This window comes from Styela clava, chromosome 6 (genome assembly GCF_964204865.1).
Source record: "Styela clava chromosome 6, kaStyClav1.hap1.2, whole genome shotgun sequence".
NCBI classification, from domain to species: Eukaryota; Metazoa; Chordata; class Ascidiacea; order Stolidobranchia; family Styelidae; genus Styela; species Styela clava.
This window is the reverse complement of record NC_135255.1, coordinates 12566199-12592675: the sequence shown is the minus strand read 5'-3', so window position 1 is coordinate 12592675 and position 26477 is coordinate 12566199. Positions and strand designations below refer to the sequence as shown.

Below are 26477 nucleotides of genomic sequence, written 5' to 3'. Positions count from 1 at the left end.
ACTATACGATTTGAATGTGAGCTTTTGGAACCCCTGGACCATACCGGCGGACCCCTAAAATGTCACAGAACCATGTTGAAAACCACTGTTCTTTTTGAAAAAATTTCAAGCCATATGCTCTATGACAACTTATCATTATTTAATTTAATACCATTTACATCTATCTATTCTAGAAACTGATCAGGACCTTTCTACTTTTGACGTAGCAGAAAAATGGTTGGAACAAACTTTCAAACTCAGCGAAACTGATGCTAGTGTTTTTCGAGCCATAAAAGCAGCCGTTTATGATTCAACTGTGGAAAACAACCGGACTTTGCCTTTATTTTTTAAACTCAGAAGGGGAAAAGATATCTTAATTAAGCAGTGTATGGGGAAGAACAGCAAACAAAAAGGCTTTCAATAAAGTCAAAATCAAAAATTCTAATATATAGCGTGCAATATCTATTCTTAAAATAAATTTATTTTCAGCAATTATTTCAAATTTAGTTTTGCATATGTTATTTTTGAGAATAATACGTATATATTCTGGTACTGCTAGCATATAATCCGTATGGTATTTGCTAGGCCACAGGCACACAAACTGGGGGTTAACCGAAAAGAGGATACTTAGACAATTTTAGGGGGGGGGGTCTTTGATATCGCAGAAACAGTTACACCCGTCTCACTGAGATTAAATCAAGATGTTGTTCTGGTATTTATGGATTCATATGTTATTGCTGCTATTAAATTTGATAAAATTCACGCTTGGAATTTTATTTTTAATGTTAGGGGAAATTGAGCTTATGGGCATCCAATTTTTGGGGAGCACGTATTCGGAGCTTTTCAGTTTGTGAAAATTAGGGGGTGGCAACATTTAGCTAATTGTGGACCAAAAATCGAATCTACAACGCGGACAGAAATGATTTTCCTCGGAGAAATCCTTCTATTTGGCATTGATAGAATGTGCTACTCGACATATCGTCTCAATAATATTTTAACATACGAACCAACTAACTAGGAGTGTGTGGCTTATATAGGGTGTGGCAAGCATGACTCGTGCCATAGTCATGGACAGGAGCGCAAAAAGAGCGGAAAGTTTTAATGGTAAAATGTTTTGATAGAATAATTTGAAATAACTGAAAATTGTATTTCTACACAAATAATAACGTACTTGTATCTCATTTGAATAACAGTCATTATAAATTGTCAAATAACTATCAAGGGAGGCGCATTTTAAACTTTGACATGGGCGCCATAGATTCGCCCTTGCTAGGGTAAGAAAAATTGCATTTTTTTTATCGAATATTTTCAACGAATACGAAATAGTTCTAATCTACAATCGACCAGAACGTGGCGGGTCGATATTAGATCAAGAAATTAAACTTAATTAAAAGTAACTTATAGCATATCGTGGGGTATCTGTGGATGCTTGCATAGAGTCTTGTTCAAAGCGACAAGTATTGTATAAGCATCATATCCAAAAAATCGTCTGATTTTGTTATAATCGCTGTATGTTTGGCCAGCGTGATTTTTTCTGCTGTCCACACCATAACGTCGGTAGAATATCTTTCTGCCAATTATTTTTTCTCAATAATGTAGATGTAGCATATTAAATATTGTCTAGAATAAAATTTATCTAGATTATTATATGGCTGTAGTGGTAAAAGGTTAATGCGACAAACAGCATGTTCCATCATTTTTTGTTGTTTCGCTATTTTCTTACGTCACCTAGACATGTGATTCCTGATAACGAATGAAAAAGCATCTTCATTTTGCGATTTCCTCCATCCTCTTTGTTTCTTTATTATAATCACACTTTTTTCTTGCCACCTCAAAATTTATCTGCGCTCAGGCGGTCTTTTCAAAGTTGACGCTGTCAGGTGAGCACTGATTTCGTGTTTGTGAATTTTTAGGTTTAATGGTTTATGTGCATACTTGTGTCGCTAATTTTTTAATAATCCAACGCTTGTATCTTCAGTCATTTTCATAGCTATACCAAAGCAGTTAAATTAAGCATTGGTCTACAATTTGATTCAAATGTCTACAAAGTGGAATTGAGATTACAAGATCTGAAATTGGAGAGATAATCTAAACCGGCAATGATTATTAGAGATAATTTCATTATTTTTGTTAGTTAACTGACTGAACGTAAACAAACTGACTGAACGTAAACAAGCTGCGAATGTTAACATCGGAAACTGCTTGAGCGGAACGAAAACTACGGTTAAATAAATATTTATTAAATTATGGATTACAGTTGGGTCATAATATAGCACTAGATTGAATTGAGAGTATACTTGTGTTGAATCAAAGACCCCTGGGAAGATATGCCTGCTGTGCAATGATGTTTGGACCATTTCATAAGTGATCTACATCATTGATGAAAAAAAAATTCAACAGAGATGCGGTTGTGTTGGGATGTTCCGGATATAGTACAGGTGATATTATTTGCTTACTTTTTTTTTAAATTATTTCAACGGTCACTTCTTTTGTTGTTTATATCCAAACCTTTTTTGTCATGTCAGGAATTTAGGTGGGCCCAAGTAGCGTTCTTTTTTTCCATATCTTCACAGTTATACTAATGCAGTTACACCTAGGTTTAAGCTACAATTGTTGATTCTGTAACGTAGAAAGTTGTGTTGCTGCTATGAATGGTTTTCTATCTGCGTACTTATCCGATAGTCCCGTCGACTACTTACGACTCTATATTAGACTTCTAGAATCTGGACTCCGATATAAAGCAATATATATATATTATTCAGAAGGTATACGTGTTCTATTGGGAACCCTTGAATGGGCTTACTTGCGGGTTGCCCCCTATATTTCCTACCGTCACCCCTTTTTTTCTCTTTTCTGTCTGTGCTATTTTAGGTCGAGTTGGGTTATTTAAAGGCTTTTGGAATTTCTCCGTTTCGTGGATAAATTTTCTACATTTATTTATTACTTTTTCGGAAAGAAAGTTTATTTTTAACCAATCAGAAGCTAGTTCGTTTCGTTTTTGATAGGATAAATTTTGGTTGAGCAATATTAATATTATTTTCGGTTTATAGCATCGGCGCAGTAATTATGGTCAAATGTAAATATATAGCAAAATAGATTGGAATAGCATTGATTTCGTGGGAATATCAATGATCTCATTGTTTTAAGAACATCACAAACCACAAATCAAGTCGAGATCATCCGAGCTTCTATTCGAGTATGAGTCCGACATGAAGTTATCACATGGTTGAAGACATTTTCATAGAATTCGGTTCCTAACAAGTTTGAGAACCTCAACAAGGTTGAGAACTAGAAACCAAGCAAGCTTCATATTTGATGCCCATATAAGGAATATAAATGGAAGATTTCAAATGTTCTAAATCTAACTTGAAGAATGAGAGCCTTATTCATACGAAAACATTATGGCTCAATTTTGATATGATTTCTTTTTTTATACCTACTTTGTTGCTTCGAACCTTAAAACACTCGAACAACTTGACTATTGCAGTGACGTTTTAATGTAGACGTTACTTTGAGTCATTCACCATTTACATATTTTAAGTAACCAATGCCATACACTCACATGAAAACCTTCTCTTATTATTTTAGTCATCAATCAAAAATGTCAAATTCTTTAATATCATAATTGATCAAGCAAGTAATTTGTCTGAATTTATATCTAGGTATATTTAAATAATGCTTATATCCTCCCAAACGCTTGCCAACTAAATTATTCTTCCATTGAAAGTTATTGATGGTTTCGGACAAACCTACGATATCACATCTAATGCCCTTGTTATTCACGTTGTAAATATTGAGTGATACTGGTAATTGTTATAGAGTCTATACCGAGAACTTGTTGCTTACAATTGTGTTTTGTCGTGTTATTGTTTTCTGTTCGACAAAACAAATGAACTCTCTACTTGAAATATGAGAAATCTGTTACTATTCCGAGATGTTCAAGACTTGAAAAGCAAAACGTCATAATATATCAAACATACCTTCACATCAAAAATTTTATTCAAATAATAATCGAAAAAATTTGAAAGAATTTTCAAGAATTATTTACAATGTTTAGTTAAATTTAATTAGCTGATTTTGATTTAATTTAAATTTGGCATACGACTCGATCACTCTGCATAGAGAGATTTTGTTAATTTTAGTCTCTCTATGCAGAGTGATCCCAGTCGTACGTCAAATTTAAATTAAATTACAATCACTTTGCACGATGACACAAAACGTGTTTTTTCATGTAATTTCTATGCTGACACAAAACATGTTTTTCATGTCATTTCTATGCATAATTAAGTAACATAAAATATTAGAAATAGGAAAAAAATTGTTTGACACTATTTGAGGACATGGAAAGTTTCTTAAAACAAATTCAACTAACTGTAAAATATTCTGTTATTCGTTTTTCATATCTTGTTTTAAAGCTCCCGAAGAACACAAACGTATTTCAGGCAACATTGTACAACAAGATGATAAATATGCAGATGTATTTCATAACGGTGGCCTCCGAACTGTGCCTCCCTTTTTCTGACTTTTTGAATTTCATTGAATGTTACATCTAGGGCGCGAAGTTCCTAGCGAAGATTGTTCCTTTGAGCGTTGACTGTTTTTACAATACGGCGTGCTCTTTTCCGAAATTTTGGTCCGTGATCGGTTCCTCATTATGCAATAAAACACCGGATGCATGCACCATTTCATGAATCATAACTTCCAATACCTTTTCAAGGTTTGTCATCGCCGATTCCATAAATAATTTCTATTTAATTCTATATTTCCTGGCGCCAATGCCGGTATACCCTCACATCTGTATCTTGGTTGATAGTAGTTAACAGAGGCTCAATTGCTACAATAAACATATAAATACTCGGCAAATTTCATTTTCAAATTTTAGTGATCCTTGATTTCTTCCAGCTCGCTGTCACTGATTGCGTACCGGCACCCTACTGCGAGATTTACGGTAATTTGACAGTGAAACGCTCAGTCATATTTTGCTATCTACATTCTGACACGCCTCGACTGTATTGCGTCACCCCTAACCTGACACCACGCAACGACCGTATTTCGTCACCCCCAATCTGACACGCAACGACCGTATTCCGTCACCCCCAATCTGACACGCACCGACCGTATTTCGCCACCCCTAACTTGCTTTAAATGTATTATACGTCCAATATCGCTGTATTATCTATCTAAAAAGTAAAAAGATAATTGTGGTAAATTAGGTTCAAATACAAAACCACTTTTAACTATGATACATATATATTTTTCATAAAATTACCGGAATATACGCTATGTTTGGTATTATATAGGTCCAGTTCAAAACGTGATACTTTTATTCTGACATGCGGAAATCAAATCATTAAGGTTTCTTCGCAGCGATCGTATTTCGTCACCGCTAACCTGACACCACGCAACGACCGTATTTCGTCACCCTTAATCTGACACGCACCGACCGTATTTCGCCACCCTTAATCTGACACGCACCGACCGTATTTCGTCACCCCTAACTTGACTCGACGACCCTATTTCGTCACCCCCAAGTTGACACGCAACGACCGCATTTCGTCAGCCTTATTTTGACACCCCCAATATGACTTCTATGCTACCAACCTCTCTTTCCTCCATTTGGTTCAATAAAACAAACACTCAAACCGGAGCGTCTGGCACGACGGCAGATGAGTTATATCGCGCCATGCTTGTCTCAATAATAATCTAAATATATCGTGGTCATCACGTGCCGTTTTTCAATCGCCGTTTTTTCATAAAAACTCTCGAATACCACGGTAAAAAATATTTTCCTTCTTTCTTCGGTGAATCGGATTACTTTTTCCCGAGTAATTCAGTGATGACGTTTTTTATTTACTGTCTGATTTTTATTAACTATATCTCTGAATTATCTAATTATTTGCCGCCTTACGGTCTGCCAATCATGCTGTTATTTGTCTCAGATCTTTTTTAAATGCTAATAAGGTCGACGCCGAAGCGTGTTTTCGGACCCAGAAACCGCCGTTCACCAACTAGTGATTTATGACCCTGAAGTTTTGCCGAATCGGCGGAACGAGAGAAAAGAAGAATGTTACTCAATGCATTACATCAGTGAAACGAGCAGGCAGGATGGATTTATTTTGTGTAATTTTTGACACTTACGACTAAAAATTAGGCTGGTCTTAGATCTGAATCGTATGATTCAGATAAATCTTATAAATGAAGAAACATTCACTCCGGGTACAATTACATAATCAAATTAAATGGAAAACGAAAATTTTTCGTGTCGATTTCAGTAATAATGCGTGCATTTTTCTACGCGTGTGTGCAGTTATCTGCTTATTCAGTACTCATTCGTTTTTGTGTTTAACCTTATTACTGATCAGTCGATCGCGGACTATTTTGAAGATTTTAGTCGATCGCGTCGAATGCCCACCACTGAGATATAGCATCATCGAAGAAAATAGAAATAAAATGTCTGTGTGAGTCAGCATTTTGATATTTTGAAGTTAATAATGCAAGTAATGGAGGTAATCAAGTGGAGTTTTGTGCCCGGACAGAACATTTATCAAGATCTTAAATGATATTTTACAATTAGTCATATATTATGATAGTTTTTGTAATTAAATATTCATTGGATCCTGCCGGGCTCAAATACACAGAGAAAATAATGAGGCTATCAGATTATCGCAGATTCAATATTAAATAAAAGATAGGAAGGGAAAATGTAGGTGATATTACCACCACCTAATTCCGCATTCATCATTTCACTCTGATCGTACGCAGTGTGTCTTTGAAGCTTTTATTCTGCCAGGTAATGTAGTCGATATAGCTTACCAATCCGCTCTCCACTAACGTTTGCAGGCAAGAATTGTTGCCTCTCTCATCATCAAGGTGTACCTGGATCGGTTAGCAACTTCCATATCCTACTTCGACTGGTGAACGTCCATCAGATCGTGAATCACAAGTCTCCTCGTCTTACATAAAAATGAAAAGTCGGATCTTCATTCACCATTCTGAAATATTGAATAACCATGTATGTTTTTCGTCCGCTCTACTGGAAAAGCACCAAATAGTAAATCTAACTGTATAAATATTATAAAATAAACCCTGAATTATTTTACAATCTGAATTCAATCGGATTCGGGCCTAATGTATTCAAGAACAAGTTTATATTATCTGACGTTTGTTTGACACTATCTGCTGACGATTTCTGAAATTGTGGTCGAACTAAATATAACACAAACCAAACTCTGTTGAGCAACATAAACTTTGCGTCAGCACAATTTACAATTTAACAAGTGATACAAGTTGATTTGGACGTAATTGGACACGAAATGAACAAGATTGATTGTATTTGTTTTGTATTTTCCGCTATAAGATATCTGGGCTATATGGGATTAGTTTTAGTTTGTGATGATGCCATCAAAAATTTTACAAATTGTAGCAGTTCCGGAATATTCTGATTCAAAAATATAATATTCGAAACTTACATTCCTACCGTATGGTGGCCCATCGTTGTCACGTGTAAAATTTAAAAAAAAATGAAGAAATAAAATGAAAAAGCGAAAATAAAAAAATAGTTGTAAAAAAACATAACAATAATTGAAAAAAATAAAATAAAAAAAAAATTGAAATTAAAAAAAAAAAATTAAAAAAAAAAAAAATTGAAAAAAAAAATTGGATAAAAAGAAAATAAAAAGGTTGACAACGATGGTCCGCCTCGTGGCCCATCGTTGTCACGCGTTTTTATTTTTGAAAAATTTGATGCTGCTTGGGACCAACGTTGTCAGGCTTAATCCTACACGCACAAATGTGTTTCCTGGGTTTCTAACTCACTACTGATTTTCATGAGCAATATCCAATAAATTCAACATGAAAATGTTCTATAAATTCTCCATGCTACAAGTTCAACCACAAGCAATATATTTATAATAATGATAAGAGAATATAGAATTGGATACGAAAATTTGTTTTTACGTGTAGAAGGTAATTTAATTGGAAAATGCTGCTTAACTGCTCAGACACTCGTGCGATGCCGGTACGGTACCGTCTGACCGTACCGGTACCCATGCAATCACTCGTGGAAGAATGGGAGATACGGATAGTCTACTGAAACACTCTCTGCGCCTGCCCCATACCGTACAGCCGTAACGTACCGATCCAGACAAATGATAAATCGCCCGTGCTCAACCATTTATTTCAATCCATACCTCGACTCGCTATATATTCTACTAGGATCATGGTATGGATTGAAATAAATGGTTGAGCACTGGCGATTTATCATTTGTCTGGATCGGTACGTTACGGCTGTACGGTATGGGGCAGGCGCAGAGAGTGTTTCAGTAGTCTATATTCTACGAGACTATCCGTATCTCCCATTCTTACATGAGTGATTGTATGGCTACCGGTACGGTCAGACGCAAAGCGACTATAACCGACTACCGGTATTTGGTAAGATGGTACGGTACCGGCATCGCGAGTGTCCAGACAACTGAGTAGTTAAGCAGCATTCTCCAATTAAATTACCTTATACACGTAAAAACAAATTTTCCGAATTTTCGTATTCAATTCTATATTCTCTTATCATTATTATAAATATATTACTTCTTGTTGAACTTGTAGCATGGAGAATTTATAGAACATTTTCATATTGAATATTGCTCAAGAAAATCAGTAGTGAGTTTGAAACCCAGAGAACACATTTGTGCGCGTAGGATTATGCCTGACAACGTTGGTCCCAAGAAGAAGCAAATTTTCTAAAAATAAAAACGCGTGACAACGATGGGCCACGAAGCGGACCATCGTTGTCAACCTTTTTATTTTTTTTTTTTTAATTTTTTTTTTTTTTAATTTTTTTTTTTGTTTTTTTTTTCGTTTTTATTTATTTATTTTTTTTTAATTTTAATTTTTTTTTTTAATTTTTTTTTTAATTATTTTTATGTTTTTTTACAACAATTTTTTTATTTTCGGTTTTTTATTTTATTTTTTATTTTTATTTTCAATTTTACGCGTGACAACGATGGGCCACCATACTACCGCAATCTTTAACCTCGATAAATACGACCAATACAGGGAAATTCCATCTTGAAGAGCGTGAATGGACCACACTTGAAATCCATTCAATTTCCGCTAAAAATGTAAGAACTTTGTTAATAATTTATAATTTATAATATATATATTGATCTTGAAAATACAAATTGGATATAATCAAATTTAAAAAAAAAATAAGTGAGCGCAGCCAATACAAAATTTTGAGGGGGGCAAATATTTTTTGTGTAATGACGTAATATGATTCCGTGCCTTTTGCTTCGAACAAGACTAGATAAAAGCTGCCACTGATATCTATCAATATCTTTAAGAATCTCCCTACGGACTAGCTTCGCTTTCAAAGTTATCTAAGGAAGGCAAGCGCGCATTTCCATCAATTTCGATTATTTAGATTGACGAAAGGATTATCGATAGTCCTCTAAAAAGAGTCAGTTTAAAGTAAATCGATCAAGAATAGAGTAAAATGGTGCTAAAAAAGGCTTACGAGTTTATGTCTCACCGCAAATGCCGCATAATAGCATATATATGTTGATATTGATATTGAAATTTTTCGAGGTTAAAGTTTGTTGTTGTCACCAGAAGGCTATTACTTTTATTATTAAATATCCTATGAGATCTGATATTTCATCTAAAATTCCGCTGTTTTATTTTGATTCATGGGAACACGTTTTATGGACATTTTCTTGTGTTTCGTGACGGCTGTCTTCCGTTTTCATTTTGTGAACTCGGGTCTGGTGGTCAGGCGAGGTCATTATGGTACCGGTCACCGGTCTACTGCAACAGATTGCATATCCGTACAACCTCGTTTTGGCTTCCGTGTCCATATATTTGAGCATCGTTCTCTTCTTTTATCGTCAAATGAAAACAATACTTCAATAACATGTAATTATGAACTGAAACGTTTAATTTTATCTGTTCATTTTTTATCCATGTACCAAACATGGCGTTTGGGTACAAAAAAAGCTAAAGTAAAGTTAAAATAAAATAACACCTCAAAGAGATTGTATAAAAAGTTTAGCACTTAACCGTAAGTCGCTATAAATCACCGCTAATAAGTGTTTATATACATTAAACAATCTTCTCCTATACGGCGTCATCAAAGTTAGGTAATACCGTTTTACTAAACGTGTAACACGTACATGGAAACATTTTGTGGTCATTTAAATACTTCGAGAAATGACGAAAGATATCAAAATGTGACCTCCCATATATCCAAATTATTAGACTTAAGTATCGTAGGCGAAAGTAGCGTATGAAAAGTGAGTTGGTATATAAACAGCTTTTCTCAGTGAAAGTTCAAAATGGCTGATAATCTGGAACGCTGTATAACATAGGCTTGCACGTAATTTACGGATTTACGGAATTACGTAATTATTTGGAGTTACGGAAGGGAAGTTACGAATTACGTAAAGTCGTAATAATTGCATTGAAACGAGCTTTCTTCAAAGCAGTCAATTTCGTCGATTGCGAAAAATGGAAGCTCAACAAGTAGAAGAAGTTAGAGTTTCGGTATTCGCAGCCGTTTTTCTCCCTTTTCTCTCTCTTGTTATGTAGGTGAAGGAAGGCATGACGCGTTGCCATTTACTAACCTATTATCAACTTATCTGGCATGGCCAATGTTTATTATTAACGTAGTTAAGGGGGAAGAACTGAGTAGGGCCGTTTGACGCCAACACACCTGGTTTCAACTTCTCCCGCAACTTAACCGTAGATAAGGGATAGCATTGCGTTGAGACCGATTGACGCCAACACACCTGGTTTCAACTTCTCTCGCATCTTATCTAGCATGGCCATGGCCAATGTACATAATAACCGTAGATAGGGGGAAGAATTGTGTTAAGACCGATGGACGCTAACAGCCCGGTTTCAACTTCTTCGGGTGAAATGACTAATGAACGCAGGAGATGAATCTATCAAACATGATCTATCAAACATTTGTATCCATTTTACTTTTATTTATTATTTACTTGTTCCAGTTTTCCGTTACTTATGGTATATATGTTCCGTTTTTGTTTTATTCTAATTTATAGTCACGCGTTTAAATAGTGGGAATTCCCCACCAAGTGTGGATTAGCAATGCTTAACCATTCTTTATTGTTAATATCAACACTTGATATATGAACATGGAATATCATACTGTTTTTGGCTGTTTTATTTCAGACTTGGGGAATAACAGGAAAATATCCATAACCTTTCAACACGACGATCTTGTGAAATTTAACGAAGAGCTTTCGCGACGAATTGGAACCAAATAAGCGAAAAGAGCGATTGATCACTCGCGCCAATACCTCGCCGTGATAATTAATGTCGCGTTTATCAAATAGAAATATGACGACAAAAGAGAGATTGCGCAATGAACCAGCGCAACTTCGTCTTCTCGGCATCGGTAAAGCGATTGAGACGGCAGAGAAACAGCAAAACGACGGATTCCTCGCGGATCGCTAAAAATTTAACTGCTATCATATATAATCAAATATGAGCCAGTGTGTATATTCTGTGCGAGATCCATTTTCTATTACAAAATCTTGATGTTCTGTTAACGGTTTTATCGTTATATATCAGTCCGGACTTGGCCTTGCTCATGATGTTTTTCACAATTCCTTGCAATATTTCGGCCATATATGATTAACTGTCTTACCAAATGCGGCAACTTATTTTGATTTATCGTCGACTTGAATACCACCGACACTCGACCAAACTTGTGTCAATCTTGGCCGATAGGATCGCCGACTTGAGTTAGCAAATAAATGTCGTGAGTGTAAAATAAATGTCACAAAATGCATTGTTTTGCGATATAACTTTGTATAAGTTCGGTATTTAAATTATACGCAAATAAATAATATTTGATTCAAATTTATCGTAAATAATGTTATAAACATTCAGTCCGCGAAATGATTAAATGTAAAATGAAGCATGGTAATCGGAATATCGTCAATAAGTCGACATCAATAATTATTATTATAAAATGCTAACAAGGCAGTAATGTCGGATAATGCATAAAACGCTGCAAAAACAAGTCTTCGTCGCGAGGAAATCGCAAGGTTAATCAAACGAGAGAATAAGCTCGTCGGTGGTTAATAAATTAGAAACCCGTCATTTTTATCTAGTACGAAAGTCGATTTTAAAAAACTATCGTTTCCATAAATATCCGTATACCAGTGTCGGTAATGATAAAGATGATCGCATAAAAATGGGACAGTTAATTTGCGAAGGTGATGAAGGAAAACCAAAGCTAACACAAAAGATAAAAATCAGAATAAAATTAGCTTGAATTCACTCCTTGATATTTGTCTTTAACATCTGCCGCCGGCGTGTAGTACTGCCAAGAATATGAAAACCCAACTTCAATGGCCCATTCGGAAAAGAAGTGGATTCAATTGGTTGTTATGATAGGTTTAAATGCGTGGAAAAATATCGCAATTACGGGGTCATTACGTAATTGATTTTGCCGTAATTACGGAATTGATTTTTGTCAATTACGTGCAAGCCTAGTATAACATAATGCCGACGATGACTATAAATATGTGTTCTAAGTAAGTTTCGACTTAAATAGGCTTCGTCTCCATTTTGATTTAGGTTTTGCGTCTAGAAAGCGCCCAGAACTCAGAAGTTTTATTTCGTCGTACATGAAATATTGTACACAATTAGACAAATATAATGACAATACAAAAATCAATAAAAGACTGAAGTATACATGCGTACAATATTTCGCAATTGACGCGGAGCCGCGAAAGACTGCCAGAGTCATCGTGTCAACGACACCGCGTTGATTTATTGATGAACAGATGACGTTAAATAAATTTAAAAATAGGAATTGAATGAAATCCCTTCATGACTTGCTGAATCTAATTCAGGGAATATAAAGTAAATATGATGCAAGTCAACCATTCCCCCAATCATTCCCCAAAAAGTGCATTCACGATAGTGACTAGGCATATTTTTTACCACGAGGTGTACCGTATTTGAAAAAATATATATATATTTCTTGTTACCATAACAGCTCAACAAAAATTTAATAAATCGTTCAACCAAATTGCAGTTATTCAAACTGAATGCAAAAAATGGATATTGCCACAATAAAGCGTATGCCTACGATTTCCAAGCATGGTCAGTGCTATTCTTTCCAATATATGTCACACCCAGGTAAATAAATGTACGTAAATGTAAAAAGTACGTCAATGACGGTTGAACTTTAAATTAAATTGGGCGTGACATAGCAACGTCGAAATAATCCTACACTCATTGTTTTCCATACAAGTACTATTCTGTCTGATATTTTTAGTGGAAGAATGAGAGAAATACAAAATCATTTTCACACGAAAGAGATAAAAACAGAACTACGCTTCAGTGTCGACTGCCAAATAGTAAGCGTGTTGGCTATACTATTTTCGCATGTAGATTTTGAGTTCAATGAACTAGATGAGTTATTGCCGGTGATTTGGAGGCTCTATGCTTCTGAGCACCGTATTTTGGGTAGTTTTATTATGACTGATTGTGTAAAAACCGTGAAAATACAGGTAGAGCAATAACACCAATTAATTTTTAAAATCAGATTTTGCCAATTGCCATTTGCTTGTGCGTAATGTACTAACATAGTTTTTAACGTCAGTTTTTTCCAGGGATTTTAGTCGTCTAATTTGCGCCCGGGAGAAATGTTATAAAGTGCTTAAATATCAGGGATTTTTGAATACAGTGAATCTGCTAAAAATCCTCAAGTTTTCAGATATTACGCATCCAAGAAATCGATTCTTTCAAAGTCACAACAGGCTTTGTTCATTCACATTCAATAATTCATATATGACATATGATGATAATTGGTAAATTGAAAATAGAAAAATGGCAATAAGAAAAAATGTAAATGAAAGCAAAACACCCATGTTTCCGGAAAGGCAGAAATGATTGGGAAGCAGAATGCCTAGTTCGCAAACCAGGAACACCTCGGTTTCTTGCAAAGGTTTCGCGGATTCAAAATCACATTTAAATTCTGTCAAACATTATGAAACAGTAAGAGGAGCTTTCTAAAGTGACAAATTATTTTGTCAAAACAGGATGTAAAACAGACAATGGAGTATGGAGTTACGGCTGCCGAGGGCGCTTGTACGATTTGCACAGTTAGGCATCACAATAGTTTTCGCTAAAAAACATTCTCTGATTCTGGCATTCTCTGATCATTACATCTGTACTTGAACCGTATTCGAGCGATGCTGCCTTAGAAGGTTTTGAAGAAAATTGTATTGAATACAGTATTGTGCAACTGATTTAGTAAAATGCAACAATTTTGCTCTTTTCATTTTGTCTGTATTCTATCTCTTCTACACGAGAAAGCGACGGCTGCTTGTGCCTTTGGATACATCGCAAATTTATACCATAACATAAGTGTTTTGGTTACAAAATCGGTCAACATGGCTCATGTAAATTTTGTCAGGGATTTTGTCTTTTCGGTTATGGTAACCCGTCATACCATAAAAGTAAGAAAGATTGTCTTGTTCTATCATAAAGACTTTTGATGTTGAAGGGATTTTTCGAAAAACAATTTACCAAAATACTGAATTAGGCTGACGTTATTTTGCTGTCATACACGTACATAAATATGTTTAGAAACTCAACGGCTCATGAATTTTCGTTTCCGTTTTAAAAAATAGTTTAATCTCGTCATGCAGCAGTATTTTGCATAACATGGTGACATTAAATTGCAATTTCAGTACAAAACTATATAATATCGATACGATACAATATCGACAAATCGAACTTTGCATTTTATGATCACCCATTTGATTTATATCTTTACTTTTAATACGATCGGAACAGTCATATGCCAGTGAACGATAGGGCATGGTCATGTGGACATCCGGCGTTACGGAAGCGAACGGAACAGGTGTGGGGTGATTATTACAGGAGCTATAACTTAGCTCGGTTAATTCGGAGTTGGTAATATTTCAATCTAGTTAAACTTAGCAGACAATATATAGAAAAAATAATAATTTTGTTGAGTAGACATTTACTATCTCATGTTTTTATGGACTAAGACTAAGCTAGTCAGTTAGTAGTTTATCTCTTCACCATGCTGAAAGTACATACTCATAGCATAAAAACGGCATTTTAGGGTGTAGTAAGACGCAAAAAAAACAATAATGGTTATGGAGGAGCAACACCATGGCCTATTTAAAGTCTTCATGAAAAAAAAATTAATAAAAAATACTAATTCAAAATAATAAATGTATATAGTAGGGCGGGGGATGATGGCCCCCCTTATTGAAAATTATCTATATTTCGAAAACCTTTCTTCAAATATTCCTAAAACTTTGCAAGTACAAACATAAGGGGCTAAACTCTTTAGCCACTCGGCGGCGTCCGCCGGTCTCCAACCATCGCAACAGCAGAAACGTTTTTAAACGAAAAAAAAATTCGGGGAAGTTGGACATATGGTCGGATATGACGGACATGTGATAAAATCGCATCAAAATACTAGTATTGCGTTCTGTTTCTTATCAGAATATCAAAATAAGCAATGTATTTGGAAAATTTTTTGGGACATTCGAAAATTCCCCCTATGTCCATCTTACCCCTTAAATTTTTGAAGTTGTGAACCCATATAATTGTTCACGAAAGTATGATAAAACACCACCTAGTAAAGCAGCCAAATTTTATTTGATCATACTTTCACACAAATCTTAATCATAACACCAAAAGAACATCTGGGATAGCATGAAAGCTATCGTCATGGAATTTTACATTCGAATGAAAATATTTGTACGAAAAAGCTTCAAGCAGAGCAGTCATCACATTGAAAGGACACAATGTGTTTTCCATAAATCCCGGCACAAATATCGTGAAGCCACTTTTGGCATTTCTGGCACTGAATCCATCCCTCGTCCTCTTCGTCGTCAAAAAAATTGCCGTTGCAGACAGCACAGAGGTTACTGTAACAATATCTTTCATGTCGCTCATTCTTACGTTTATTTTCTTTTTTCTTCCTGGGAGCTGCAACTTTCTTAGACGAGCTAGATGACATCGTTTCTGCGAGTGCTGTAGTTTTCCTGAACGAGCTAGATGGCGTTGTTTCTGCGAGTGCTGACAGTTCGGCTACATATTTCTCACTTGTTAACACTCTAATTCCTGCCTGAATGGCTTTCTTTGCCTCTTGGCTCTCTGAGTGGCTACTGGAAGAGGCAAATATATTCAAATCATAAACTGGTGCTATCAGGTCTCTGCTATTTTCTTGCCTCAAAGAATCACTGACTTTATCAGAAACTATCTGAACTCCTGGTGAAGTTCTACTTGAAAATATCGTTAGAGAGCACAGAGCAGCATGGTTCACTTGTGACACTTTCAACATCTGTCGTGGTGTTAACCTCATGAGATGGTACATCGTAGTCTCTATTTGTTATTTGCCTCTGTTTGATATTCTTTGGTATTTTCTCAACATTTTTTAGGATTTTCAGTTTCCCGTGCATCCAAAACTTGCATCTGGAAAAACATGATAGTACATAAGGGTAAGATGGCCACCCCCCATAATTTCATAAGATTATTGAGATTATCCAAGAAGTGTTTTGACAGGTAAAAGCAATAACAAAATTAAAAAGAAGACTTTCTGGTATCTTATTCACAAAGAACGGGTTTGAACGGTCAAAGTAAATATAAGCCCGAAAAACGCAAGAAATTTATTACCCCCTCATAACCCCCCAATTTTTACATGATCAAATGCTGAAAGATATAGTTAGCTGCTAGATGGCACAAGTCGCTCAGTTAGTCCTAAATCATTGTCAGTAAGTATAAACTTACCAACAAACGCGCGATTCAGAGTTCCTTCGCTGAAAATGAGCATATAGTGCCTCCAAGAAAAACGTGTCCTTACTAAATGCCCTTTTTTCACCCTTCAAAAATCACAAGCCACGTGGAAAGCCACACAACTGACAAACTACGCCAAGCGCTGAACCGAAATGGCTAGAACGAATTCCCTCCTTAGCAACGAACTCAGCAATGGCATTTGCAGAAGCAAGCCCCATAAGATGTCGCCAATAGGTCAATTTGAAAAAAGTGTCCATCTAACCCCGTGTGTCTATCTTCCCCCGCCCTACTATATCAGAAAAAAACGTTCAAGTACGTGGAGGCGACTTGGTTTACCAACAGTAAGATAGAGAGAGGTATATTTGCTTAGGAAAAGCTAACCTAAAGATAAGTTAGCCATCTAGATATTCTGCTTCATTCTAAGGCAGACGTTTCGTGATCCCCATAATATTTTGTGGGTGCCATTAGGACATTGATCAATATTGATTTTGAGGCAGGGAACCGTAAATGACATTTAGCCCCTATACCTTCGAAAACCGAAGATTGTCTATTCATTAATAAACCGCCTGACTGCGACTGCTTTTATTAAAAAGAAGATTACTCTTTCTCGTTAATTTTATTTTGCACCAGTTTTCTATGATTTGATGCAGTCCCTCGAGTTTATGTGTCAACGGTCGCATATTTGGATATATATAACAATAATGCTGTATATGGTCTGTTTCGGTCAGGTTTCGCAGAGAACTATTTAGGAAATATAATTTGATGTTGGTAAAAGTACATATACAATCGTAGGAATACAACAAGCTCTTTTTTCAACCGAATATATCAATCTTATCACAAACGAAAGTCATATTTGAATTCAATATCAGTGTCTAAAACTATTAAACAATGACATTTCATAATGTGTACCTAACATTTGAGGTATATTAAAATAGACTGAATTAGTTTTCTTTTGGCATTGAAACAATCAGTTTATTCAAATGTTCTTCAAATTGTACACGGTTATAAATATATTTTCTATCATCAATAGAAACAAGCGATTAAATTGCTCTGACGTAACTGAAAAATATTTTTATAACTGTGATTTGAAAGCATTTGCTCGGTAATCTAACTATTTTGTTGTTACTTTAAGGATTAGAATGCAAAACTGTTTTGCTTGAGGGCGTTAATTGAAGATAATTCTTAGATTCAGGGTCAGTAGATATAAAGATAACTGATGACATCAAAAATTCATGGTCTTAAAAATGGCTTTGCTTGATACTTCCGGCGTAAGACTTTTTTCAGTATATGTGAATGTTGCGTGGCGGACTTGATTGTTAAAATTCAGTTTAGTCGAACTTTAAATTTATGTTGTTCAATGACAGTATTGTACTTAGTTATATGTTTACATGTTAAATTCGACGTAATCTCCCCAAGGCATTTCAATAATAAGTTTTCGTAATATTTCTTTAGCATATAACAAAAGGAATAGCTTCCGAAACAACTGGACAAGCTAAAGTAAATTTGCAAATGATTCTAACATGAACCGATATCTCTTTACTTTGAATGCCATATGGACTTTGTTGGTAATTTACAAGTTTCAGTCATCATTTGGCATAGCCAGTCAAGATGAAGAAGATCTTGTCAACAAACTAAAGATTTCAAGTTCGGAACTCGAAGCATCTGGATACATGGGTGACAAAATTGAGAACGAGAATGAAACTTCATTGTATGCAGACAATCTTGAATATTACCATTGTCATTACGTCCCGAACCAAAGAATGTCCAATCGTACCGAAGAATTAGAATGCTGTGAATACATGATTACCAGATATTACGGCAAATGGTTTTATGGTAGAGCGTACTTAACCACTTTCTTGGACAATTTGAAACAATGGGAATGTCCGCAACTCGAAAGGCAATGTAGAGAAAGGTATTTCGACGTTGCAGCTTTCACAAATTTGGTTTACAACCGTGTTTGCGACCAACAGAAATATCGTAATGAATGTTTTGAAACTGTTTCAAACTTACAAACAACAAATTTGTCGAAATTCGACCAAAACTCTTCTTTAACGACAATTTCCGACGCACGGTGGCAAGAAATGGTTCGGAACTTGTACTCAATGAACATGACATACGAAGAAATAAACCAGCCATGTACTCAGGTTGCATTATTCGAAGGACCTCGTGGAGGTCCTGGGCGTTATCACGAGTCTGTTGAAGTTATGGTCCCATTCTGTGGATTTGTATGGTGTGGTTACGATGCCGATACTATACACGGAAGAAAGATTTCAGTCTGGACGTGTATGCCTACGGGGTAAGTAAAACAAAAAATTTAAAGTTTAAAAATTAAAACAGTAATGTTAAGGTATGTTTTGATAAAATGCAGCCTAGAAATGCATGTGACGTACACACTGCTTTTATGATTTGCCTAATTATTGTAGACATTCGAAACAACTGTGATCTTTGTGGACATGGGTATTTTTGACTATATCGAATTACGTCAGTTGGCGTGATATTCGACATTACGTCCTGGTACACGATTCCGTGATAAAATTTCAACAGGTTTCTGTTTTGTTATTGTGCGGTTGTATTGTCCTTAAAATATTCAAATCGTATATGTTGCGGTATCGCAAAATCAGATACCTTTGCAAAATCCCGAAAGTATAATACACTGATCATTATTGCGTTTATACCTATATTGCGTTGTAATGCAACCGTTTTGTCTCGGAGTTTGTGTGCTTTCATTTGATTAACTGACATATCAAACGACGAACGGCCATTCGAGTGTTAACAAACGATTCTTATCGAGAATTGTGACAGAATTGCAAATTATTTTCCAGTTTCGTTCAATAAATTTCTGTTTATTTTTTACTAATCTGATAACGACGAGAAACGAAAATAGCGGTTTTGCCTATACTCGTGAGTCGTGACTTTATCACATGACTACCGCAACATGGTAGTAATCACCACGAAAGTGAAAAACACTACAAAATCGAATGCAGAATTTTTTCTGTTTTTGATAAATTGTATTGTTAGATTTATAGATAAATACAGTGAAAAAAAATTTATAATATTATTTTCATATATTTCATATCGTATTAATTAAATCATTATTTAATATTAACAAAAAATTGACATTTCAAATCACGTATTGTTCTCACCTGGCTATTAGGAGATCTTATTATATATAAAACCTTATCTTAAAGATTATGTAAACACAAGAAGATTAAATGGGTTTTCCGTAGGTTCAACGAAATGTATAATAAACTGTTGAATAAAAGACTTATCCCGGGATTATTTTCAGATATTTTAAATATGCCACTTCCGGGTATGTAATGAGAATTTTATATTAGATCATAAAAACAAAAATTCATCGTCATCATTTTAATAAAAGTAAAGAAAATAAATTGCTTATACCGAAACCCTTGCAATTATTAATAACTTTAAAATAGCTCTTAATTTCACGTTATTTTTAGAATGAAGTACATAATGCGACACATCGAGCCACTTCCTTTTTCATTTATATCTGGATAGCGCATTAAATTCGTTAACGTGAACTTATTCTATATATATATATAATAACTACAAAGAAATTTGCGTACTCCTGGAGTACGCGCACCAAGATGTCGTATAACCTGAACCCTAACCTGGTACACAACCTGACTTCAGATTGTGCGCCATTTTGGTGCGCATACTTCAGGAGGTCCGAAACTTGTTACATTAAAATGTTACGGGCAGTGAGAGAACTTTCGTATGGTTTTTACTTAGGACCCTAGGTGTAATACCCAATAAAATTTTTCAATTTTAATGAACATTAGTACTTTATTAAACATTGTCCATGAAACGGTTCCATTTCCCATAAAACTTTTCTTGTTACTTACAAGAAACGTTCTAATTAAATGTGGTTGATCAATTATCATTTTTTATCACATAAAAAATACGTGGCTGTACGTCTTTGCTATTACTTCACGGGAAAAGCATGCTACAATAGATTCCATCGAAACTTCAAATACTGGGAACATAGATAAATGAGAATCGACGTCGTCTCTTTAAAACTGTGTTGTTCTGAACTTGTCCCAACAAAAAAGTTTCAGCTGTCAAACTCGGTTGGCTATGATCTATTATCACACTTTAATGTAAGTGTACCTACCCGACAAAAATTGTATGCCAAACTTTTTTACAAGAACTTCAGTTATGTAGAATTAACTTTATCTCGCAGATGTTTTTCTGGTCATATTGAAATGAATTGCTTCAAGATTCACACTTTTATAATCTCAGTGAATCGCGTTAGGATTCGCCCTAAACTCCACTCAGAGATTGGTTTTGGGGTAGTGAGCGGGACGTTGCCTTGAGCAATTTTTTTAAGAAATCTGTAAGGTATGATCGCATTTGACCTGTCTCTCATTTTTCGGCATTGCTAGACACATCGTAAATTTACTGTGATAGTTCAAGTAACGTCTAGGCTTTGTCATATAGAAAAGATAGAAGATTATATAACCAGCCATTTCTCTGACATAATTTTTCTCACGTGAACAAAATTCTTTGTTTTCGTGTTTTATCAACTTCGATTTATCGAATCTTGATTAAAAATACCACAAGGTTTTTTTGAACATTATCCCGTTAAAGTACAAGCTTTAATTTGCGAATAAACATGTTTCCTTTGTAATGTCACGAGTTCGTTCATTATGTTGATTACATTCAGCTTAATTGCATTAGATGTTGGTAGAAAGTACCTGGGATATTAATGCATCAGTTATTCGACATTTCACCGTAGGCCTAATTTTCAACGAGTAACTTTCCGCCTTGTTTTGTATTGGCCTAATCGATGTCTTTACACCCCTAAACATGGGCTAATTATGTATGTCCTAACCAGCGTTTTTAACCGACAAGAAGCTCCAAAACCAATCACAAATAATATTTTCTTTCAGATGCAAAATCGGAATGGGCATTGCTGCTTTACTGATTGCTTGTCTCGGTATCCTCACGTTGCTGGCAAATTTAATGGTGATTGCGGTTTATTGGTACAAAAAGAACATGAACAATAGCCAGACTGTATACAGAGTAACGTTAGCTATTGGAGACACTTTGGTCGGAGCCGTAGTTTTTCCGACATTTATTTCGTCACTTTTCTTATTGTTTCTGACAAGACTATACATGGGGGATTACGTAAAACCAATGAAAAATGAAAGCATCAACGGCATTCCTCTACAACCACAACGTTACCCAATTGGACATTTTAGAAACGCGTTTACTCAGCCGTACCTAGACGGGGTTGGATTTTTCACTTCCTTCTCCATCATAATATCAGTTTATACTCTAATGTTGGCGAGTTTCGATCGAATGGCAGCCATGAGTTGTCCCATGTCATATGATCGTAGAAGAGCCCGGAATATAGCGAAGCATACATGTGCTATTCTTTGTCTAGCTGCGTTAGTTGTCGCTGTGCTGCCGATTTTTACATCATCTCTGAGATATGGACTTGTGGCATCAATTCTTATATCCTTGTTAGAAGGAGATGCAGTAATTTTCTACGCAATTACTATGATCATACCATTGGTGCTGATGTGGATCACAACCATCATTTTGCTGGTTTACTCTAAACGACACACTCAAGTAAGACGTCAGATTTCTACCCGTTCTAACGACCAAATTACAATCTCAGAAAGAAGACTCGTCAAAACGCTGAGTATCATGGTTGGTTCATTTACTGCATCTTTGCTACCAGCAATTATTGTTCTGTTGATTTCTATGTTTGTGGATGATATTTACTACGATGATCCAGAATATTTAAGCAAGACATCAGCTACAATCTATACAACGTCTGAATTTGTGAGCGTTGTTATATTGAGTACCAACAGCCTATGGAATTTTTTTATTTATAACTCCAGAGATAAAGAATTTCGTAAATCAGCTAAACACTTACTAAATAAAAATTGCTCTTTGGATTTCCGATTCCCGAAAATGTGGCGGACAATGAAGTACAGGATTACGAAAAGAAGGCTAACTGCCGCTTCCATATCAACTGGAGTGATATCTATCAAGACATGCAGCGAACTTGAAAAACAGGCCAATAAAAATACTGCACCCAACTCAACGGAATCCCTGCCAGAAGAAAACAATTCACGTGGCAAAATCGACAACAATAACAAGGAATCTAACTTCGATCCAAATGAAGATTCAACATGGCGTTCGTTTGCAGTGAGTGAGGGGAATGGTTTTTATCGCTCAGTGATGGAAAATATTGCAGTAAATATTGAAGAAGATGGTAGAATTGCTACAACAAAGCAATGAAACAACTATTTGCGAATAGAGTAATGTTTCAAATTCTGCATAAAGAATTTTTAAGTCAAGTAAGAAGTATAAAAGTCATCAGTCAGCAGCTGTACAAGACCGTCTCGTGGGATCAGCGAGTTGCAATCGCCAATATTTAATTAATATGGGAAAAGCTCTAATTCAACAAAAGGGAATGGATATCGAATAAAATCAGACAATTTCTCATACCTGAATAAAATTGTTTCGTATCAATATAGTCACTGAATATTTAGTACTTGGACATTTTAATATATGCACTGTTTGTAAACAAAGAGAGTTTTGCAGATGTTTACACCACTAGTTTACATTCCTGTTGGGAGAGATGATTACCATTTTTCTAAACAAGAGAGCTATGCTCAAATATATGAACACATAGGATAATTTATCATCACTTCATCGAAAACCATAGGGTATCCTACACGAGGCTGAACAGTGAAACAGCTACATGGCTATGGTAACGTGACTTACTAGTAGTACCCGGACCCAGTACGGCACAGTTTACATATTTCCTAAAAAGCCCCCATATTAAAAGATATTATAATCATAACTGTGACTGTAGGTCCCGCTTTCGAGAGACTGTTCCCTATATTAAAACGCATTAATTATAACTGTGACTGCAAGCCCCGCTTTTAAAAGACTGTTCGTGCTCCCATATCGGCAAAGCGGCACTGGTACAGGTACACGGATTTTCCAGGTTCTGTGACGATTCCGTTTCAACGTGAATTGAAATAACCAACTGATTCGAGTATCGTAGTCTACAAACATATGGCAAGCAAAGCAGTAGTTCACAACATCACGCGTACCGGTAACCTCAAAAATCTTCAGAATTGGCCGTCACGCTTCGCGGATTAAAAATTGTGTTCCCATGATTAAAAAGTAATACAGCGAAATTTTTAATGAAATAATAAATCTCATAGGATTCACAAAAAGTTCGAAAGAAAATAAAAGAGCCTTCTGGGGAAAAATTACATCTTTAACCATTGAAAATTTCAATGCAATTGGTCCAGTATTTGAAGAGAAAAGCGATTTTTTAATGATAATGATGAGGAAAAACAACAACAACATAATATTAAAACGATCGTTATGTCCACTTGTCCGCGTGGTTATCCCAGAAGCATTTACCATATACTTGCAAGTACCCATAACACACTCAATGTCTCAACTTGAAATACAACTTCGGGGACAAATAAAGGGTACACACAAATTGAGTTTCTAACTCATGTATGTATCATAGTTTCCCGGACTTTTATCGGTAAATGAAGAGTGTCTCAAAAATTTCGTGTCCCACATTACCCGCGTGTCTCACTTTTCCCACTTGTTCCACATGTCCCATGTGTATCCCTTGTCCCACTTATCTCATTTGCCCAGTACTGATTCGATATTGGCCCGCCGATTTTCAAAAAGCCGATGTTCTGATACTGATATTCCGATATTATTTAATTATCATCTTGATTGTAAGGAACTGACAAATCATTATTTCCGCTTGACGAACAGATGATATTACAGATAAAAAATGATATTTAATAGATTCAAATGCCTAAATGACGTGTCATTAGAATCAATGCAAATAGTCTAAAGCAGGGGTGTCAAACATGCGGCCCCAGAGAACTTCCAATGCGGCCCTCGAACGCTTCTCAATAATTGTAATATTTTGTAAGTATTTTTTATCTAATTGATTATTCACACACAAAAAGGACAATTTACAGAAAGTAGTTTTGAAAAAATTGATTTTTTTGTTTCCAATTTGACCCAATTATGGGTTACTTCAAGCGTACTTATATTATTACTTCAAGCTAGCAAAAAATAATTGAAAAAAAAAACACTTCAGGAACTAAATGAAACGCACTATACACGAAGAAATTGGCATTTTCGAAAAAAAGGGGGTTGACCCCCCCCCTTTTGGAATGTGTAAAAACGACGACTAATAGGCGCGACTTGCCACGCGCCGAATAAGCGCATAAAACTTTATGGCTCCGGATGCCGTCAAGTAGAAGCGACGTGATCGTGACTGAATAAGGCGATTTATGGACCTTTCCCCGACCTTTGACCCCCGTAAATTTCTTCCTTGGAAAAAACTTTGATTTTTGTAATAAATAAATTTGCAATAATAAGTGAAATACCAAGAAACTAATATGTAAATGCCATTTGAAATTTCAGAAAATAACAACTTCATTCGGCTATTCAATTGCATCACAATATATGTCACAAACTACACATATCTGAAAATATGCTATTAAGTATACATTATCAAAATATATCAAAAGCTGTTTGCAGCCCTTTGCACAATTCCCAAAATGCAATGCGGCCCTTAAACCCCACGAGTTTGACACCCCTGGTCTAAAGTACATGAATCAATTAAACTGTAAATTGCTTTGCAACCTAGTACGTATGCAAAGTAGCGACTCAGTAGTTTCTGCAGACGTGTTGTTGCGCAAAGGCGCAAGTAATCATGGTGTTCAATCTGCATGATCTATGAAATTGTAGTTAAATTTTGTATTAACTTAAAGCTAAAAACAGTAAGAAGTTCAAAGTCGCAATAAAACGTCATGGTACCAGAAAACGTGGCGTTATTATGCCAGTTTCTACTCGCGAGCTTGGGAAGCGGGCTATTTATTTTCATTTTTATGTCGAGTTTTTTCTTTTTTAATTTTTACTTCATTCTTACTTTAGTTTGATTTAAAATTTTGCTTTGTATCTGCTGTAGTATTACTGATTTAATAGAGTTCGTTATGATTACTATAATATATAAAAACTCGATCTGTACAAAATAGGAGTCACAACTAGGGCATAACAATAGATAAAAAAAAATAAAGTAGTTCTTATGCATAGTGAGGAAGGAATAAAGAATTCTAAAATTGGAGAAGGGAGAAATTTAAAGAAAAAGTTTGGGAAGCACTGCATCAGATGCGTCGTACACCTACATCTTATACATCAGATGGTTCGTCCACATGATTTCCATTTATCATACATACCACTCATTGTCTACATCCATTCTATTCTTCGGATGTTTTGTCAACATCCATTTCATCCTCCAGATCAGGTGTTGTCCACATACATCTCAATAAATACGCGAGATAAGGGATACAAGTGTGTAGCACGTGAAACAACCTAACGTACTCTAGATACATACAATCTAAAAGTATTACTGACACTGACTTTCTTAAACTCGGACGGCATGGTGTATTACGATTACTAAACACTACATTTTATAGGCTACTTGTTAATAATGTCACAACCAAAGTTATGTTTAAATGTCTCATTCAATTGACAATATACTTACAAATATGCAAAGTCGTCTTTGTTAAAATTACATAAATGTATAATTGCCGAAATCACCTTGTCAATATCACCACGTACTCCTATATCAACAATCGGATAATTTTTTAATT

The 26477-nt window shown here is 35.4% G+C and overlaps 2 protein-coding genes across 3 annotated transcripts; one reads left to right on the top strand and one right to left on the bottom strand.

The window, feature by feature from the left end:
* Positions 1 to 1978: 1978 nt before the first annotated feature.
* LOC120331068 (uncharacterized) lies at positions 1979 to 23455 on the top strand. 2 transcript variants are annotated; one of them, XM_039398095.2, is made up of 3 exons: positions 1979 to 2417; positions 18247 to 19090; positions 21705 to 23455. In XM_039398095.2, exons 2-3 carry the CDS (start codon positions 18315 to 18317, stop codon positions 23065 to 23067), a joined length of 2139 nt encoding a protein of 712 aa, XP_039254029.2. In that variant the 5' UTR covers positions 1979 to 2417; positions 18247 to 18314; the 3' UTR covers positions 23068 to 23455. The 2 variants fall into 2 exon arrangements, 1 of the variants encoding a protein (XP_039254029.2); XR_005567918.2 differs by lacking the exons at positions 18247 to 19090; positions 21705 to 23455 and adding an exon at positions 3127 to 5870.
* On the bottom strand, positions 15223 to 17083 carry LOC144424586 (uncharacterized). Its single transcript, XM_078114009.1, has 2 exons — positions 16789 to 17083; positions 15223 to 16473 (listed from the first exon to the last, which is right to left on the bottom strand). The coding sequence occupies exon 2, from the start codon at positions 16373 to 16375 to the stop codon at positions 15770 to 15772; it is 606 nt and encodes a 201-aa protein (XP_077970135.1). The 5' UTR covers positions 16376 to 16473; positions 16789 to 17083; the 3' UTR covers positions 15223 to 15769.
* Positions 23456 to 26477: the final 3022 nt, after the last annotated feature.

Bases quoted from the DNA above. Each gene is read 5' to 3' on its own strand.
- LOC144424586 (XM_078114009.1), bottom strand. From the start codon at position 16,375: ATGTACCATCTCATGAGGTTAACACCACGACAGATGTTGAAAGTGTCA.
- LOC120331068 (XM_039398095.2), top strand. From the start codon at position 18,315: ATGAACCGATATCTCTTTACTTTGAATGCCATATGGACTTTGTTGGTA. The intron at 19,091-21,704 runs GTAAGTAAAACA...ATTTTCTTTCAG, and splicing joins TGGACGTGTATGCCTACGGG to ATGCAAAATCGGAATGGGCA.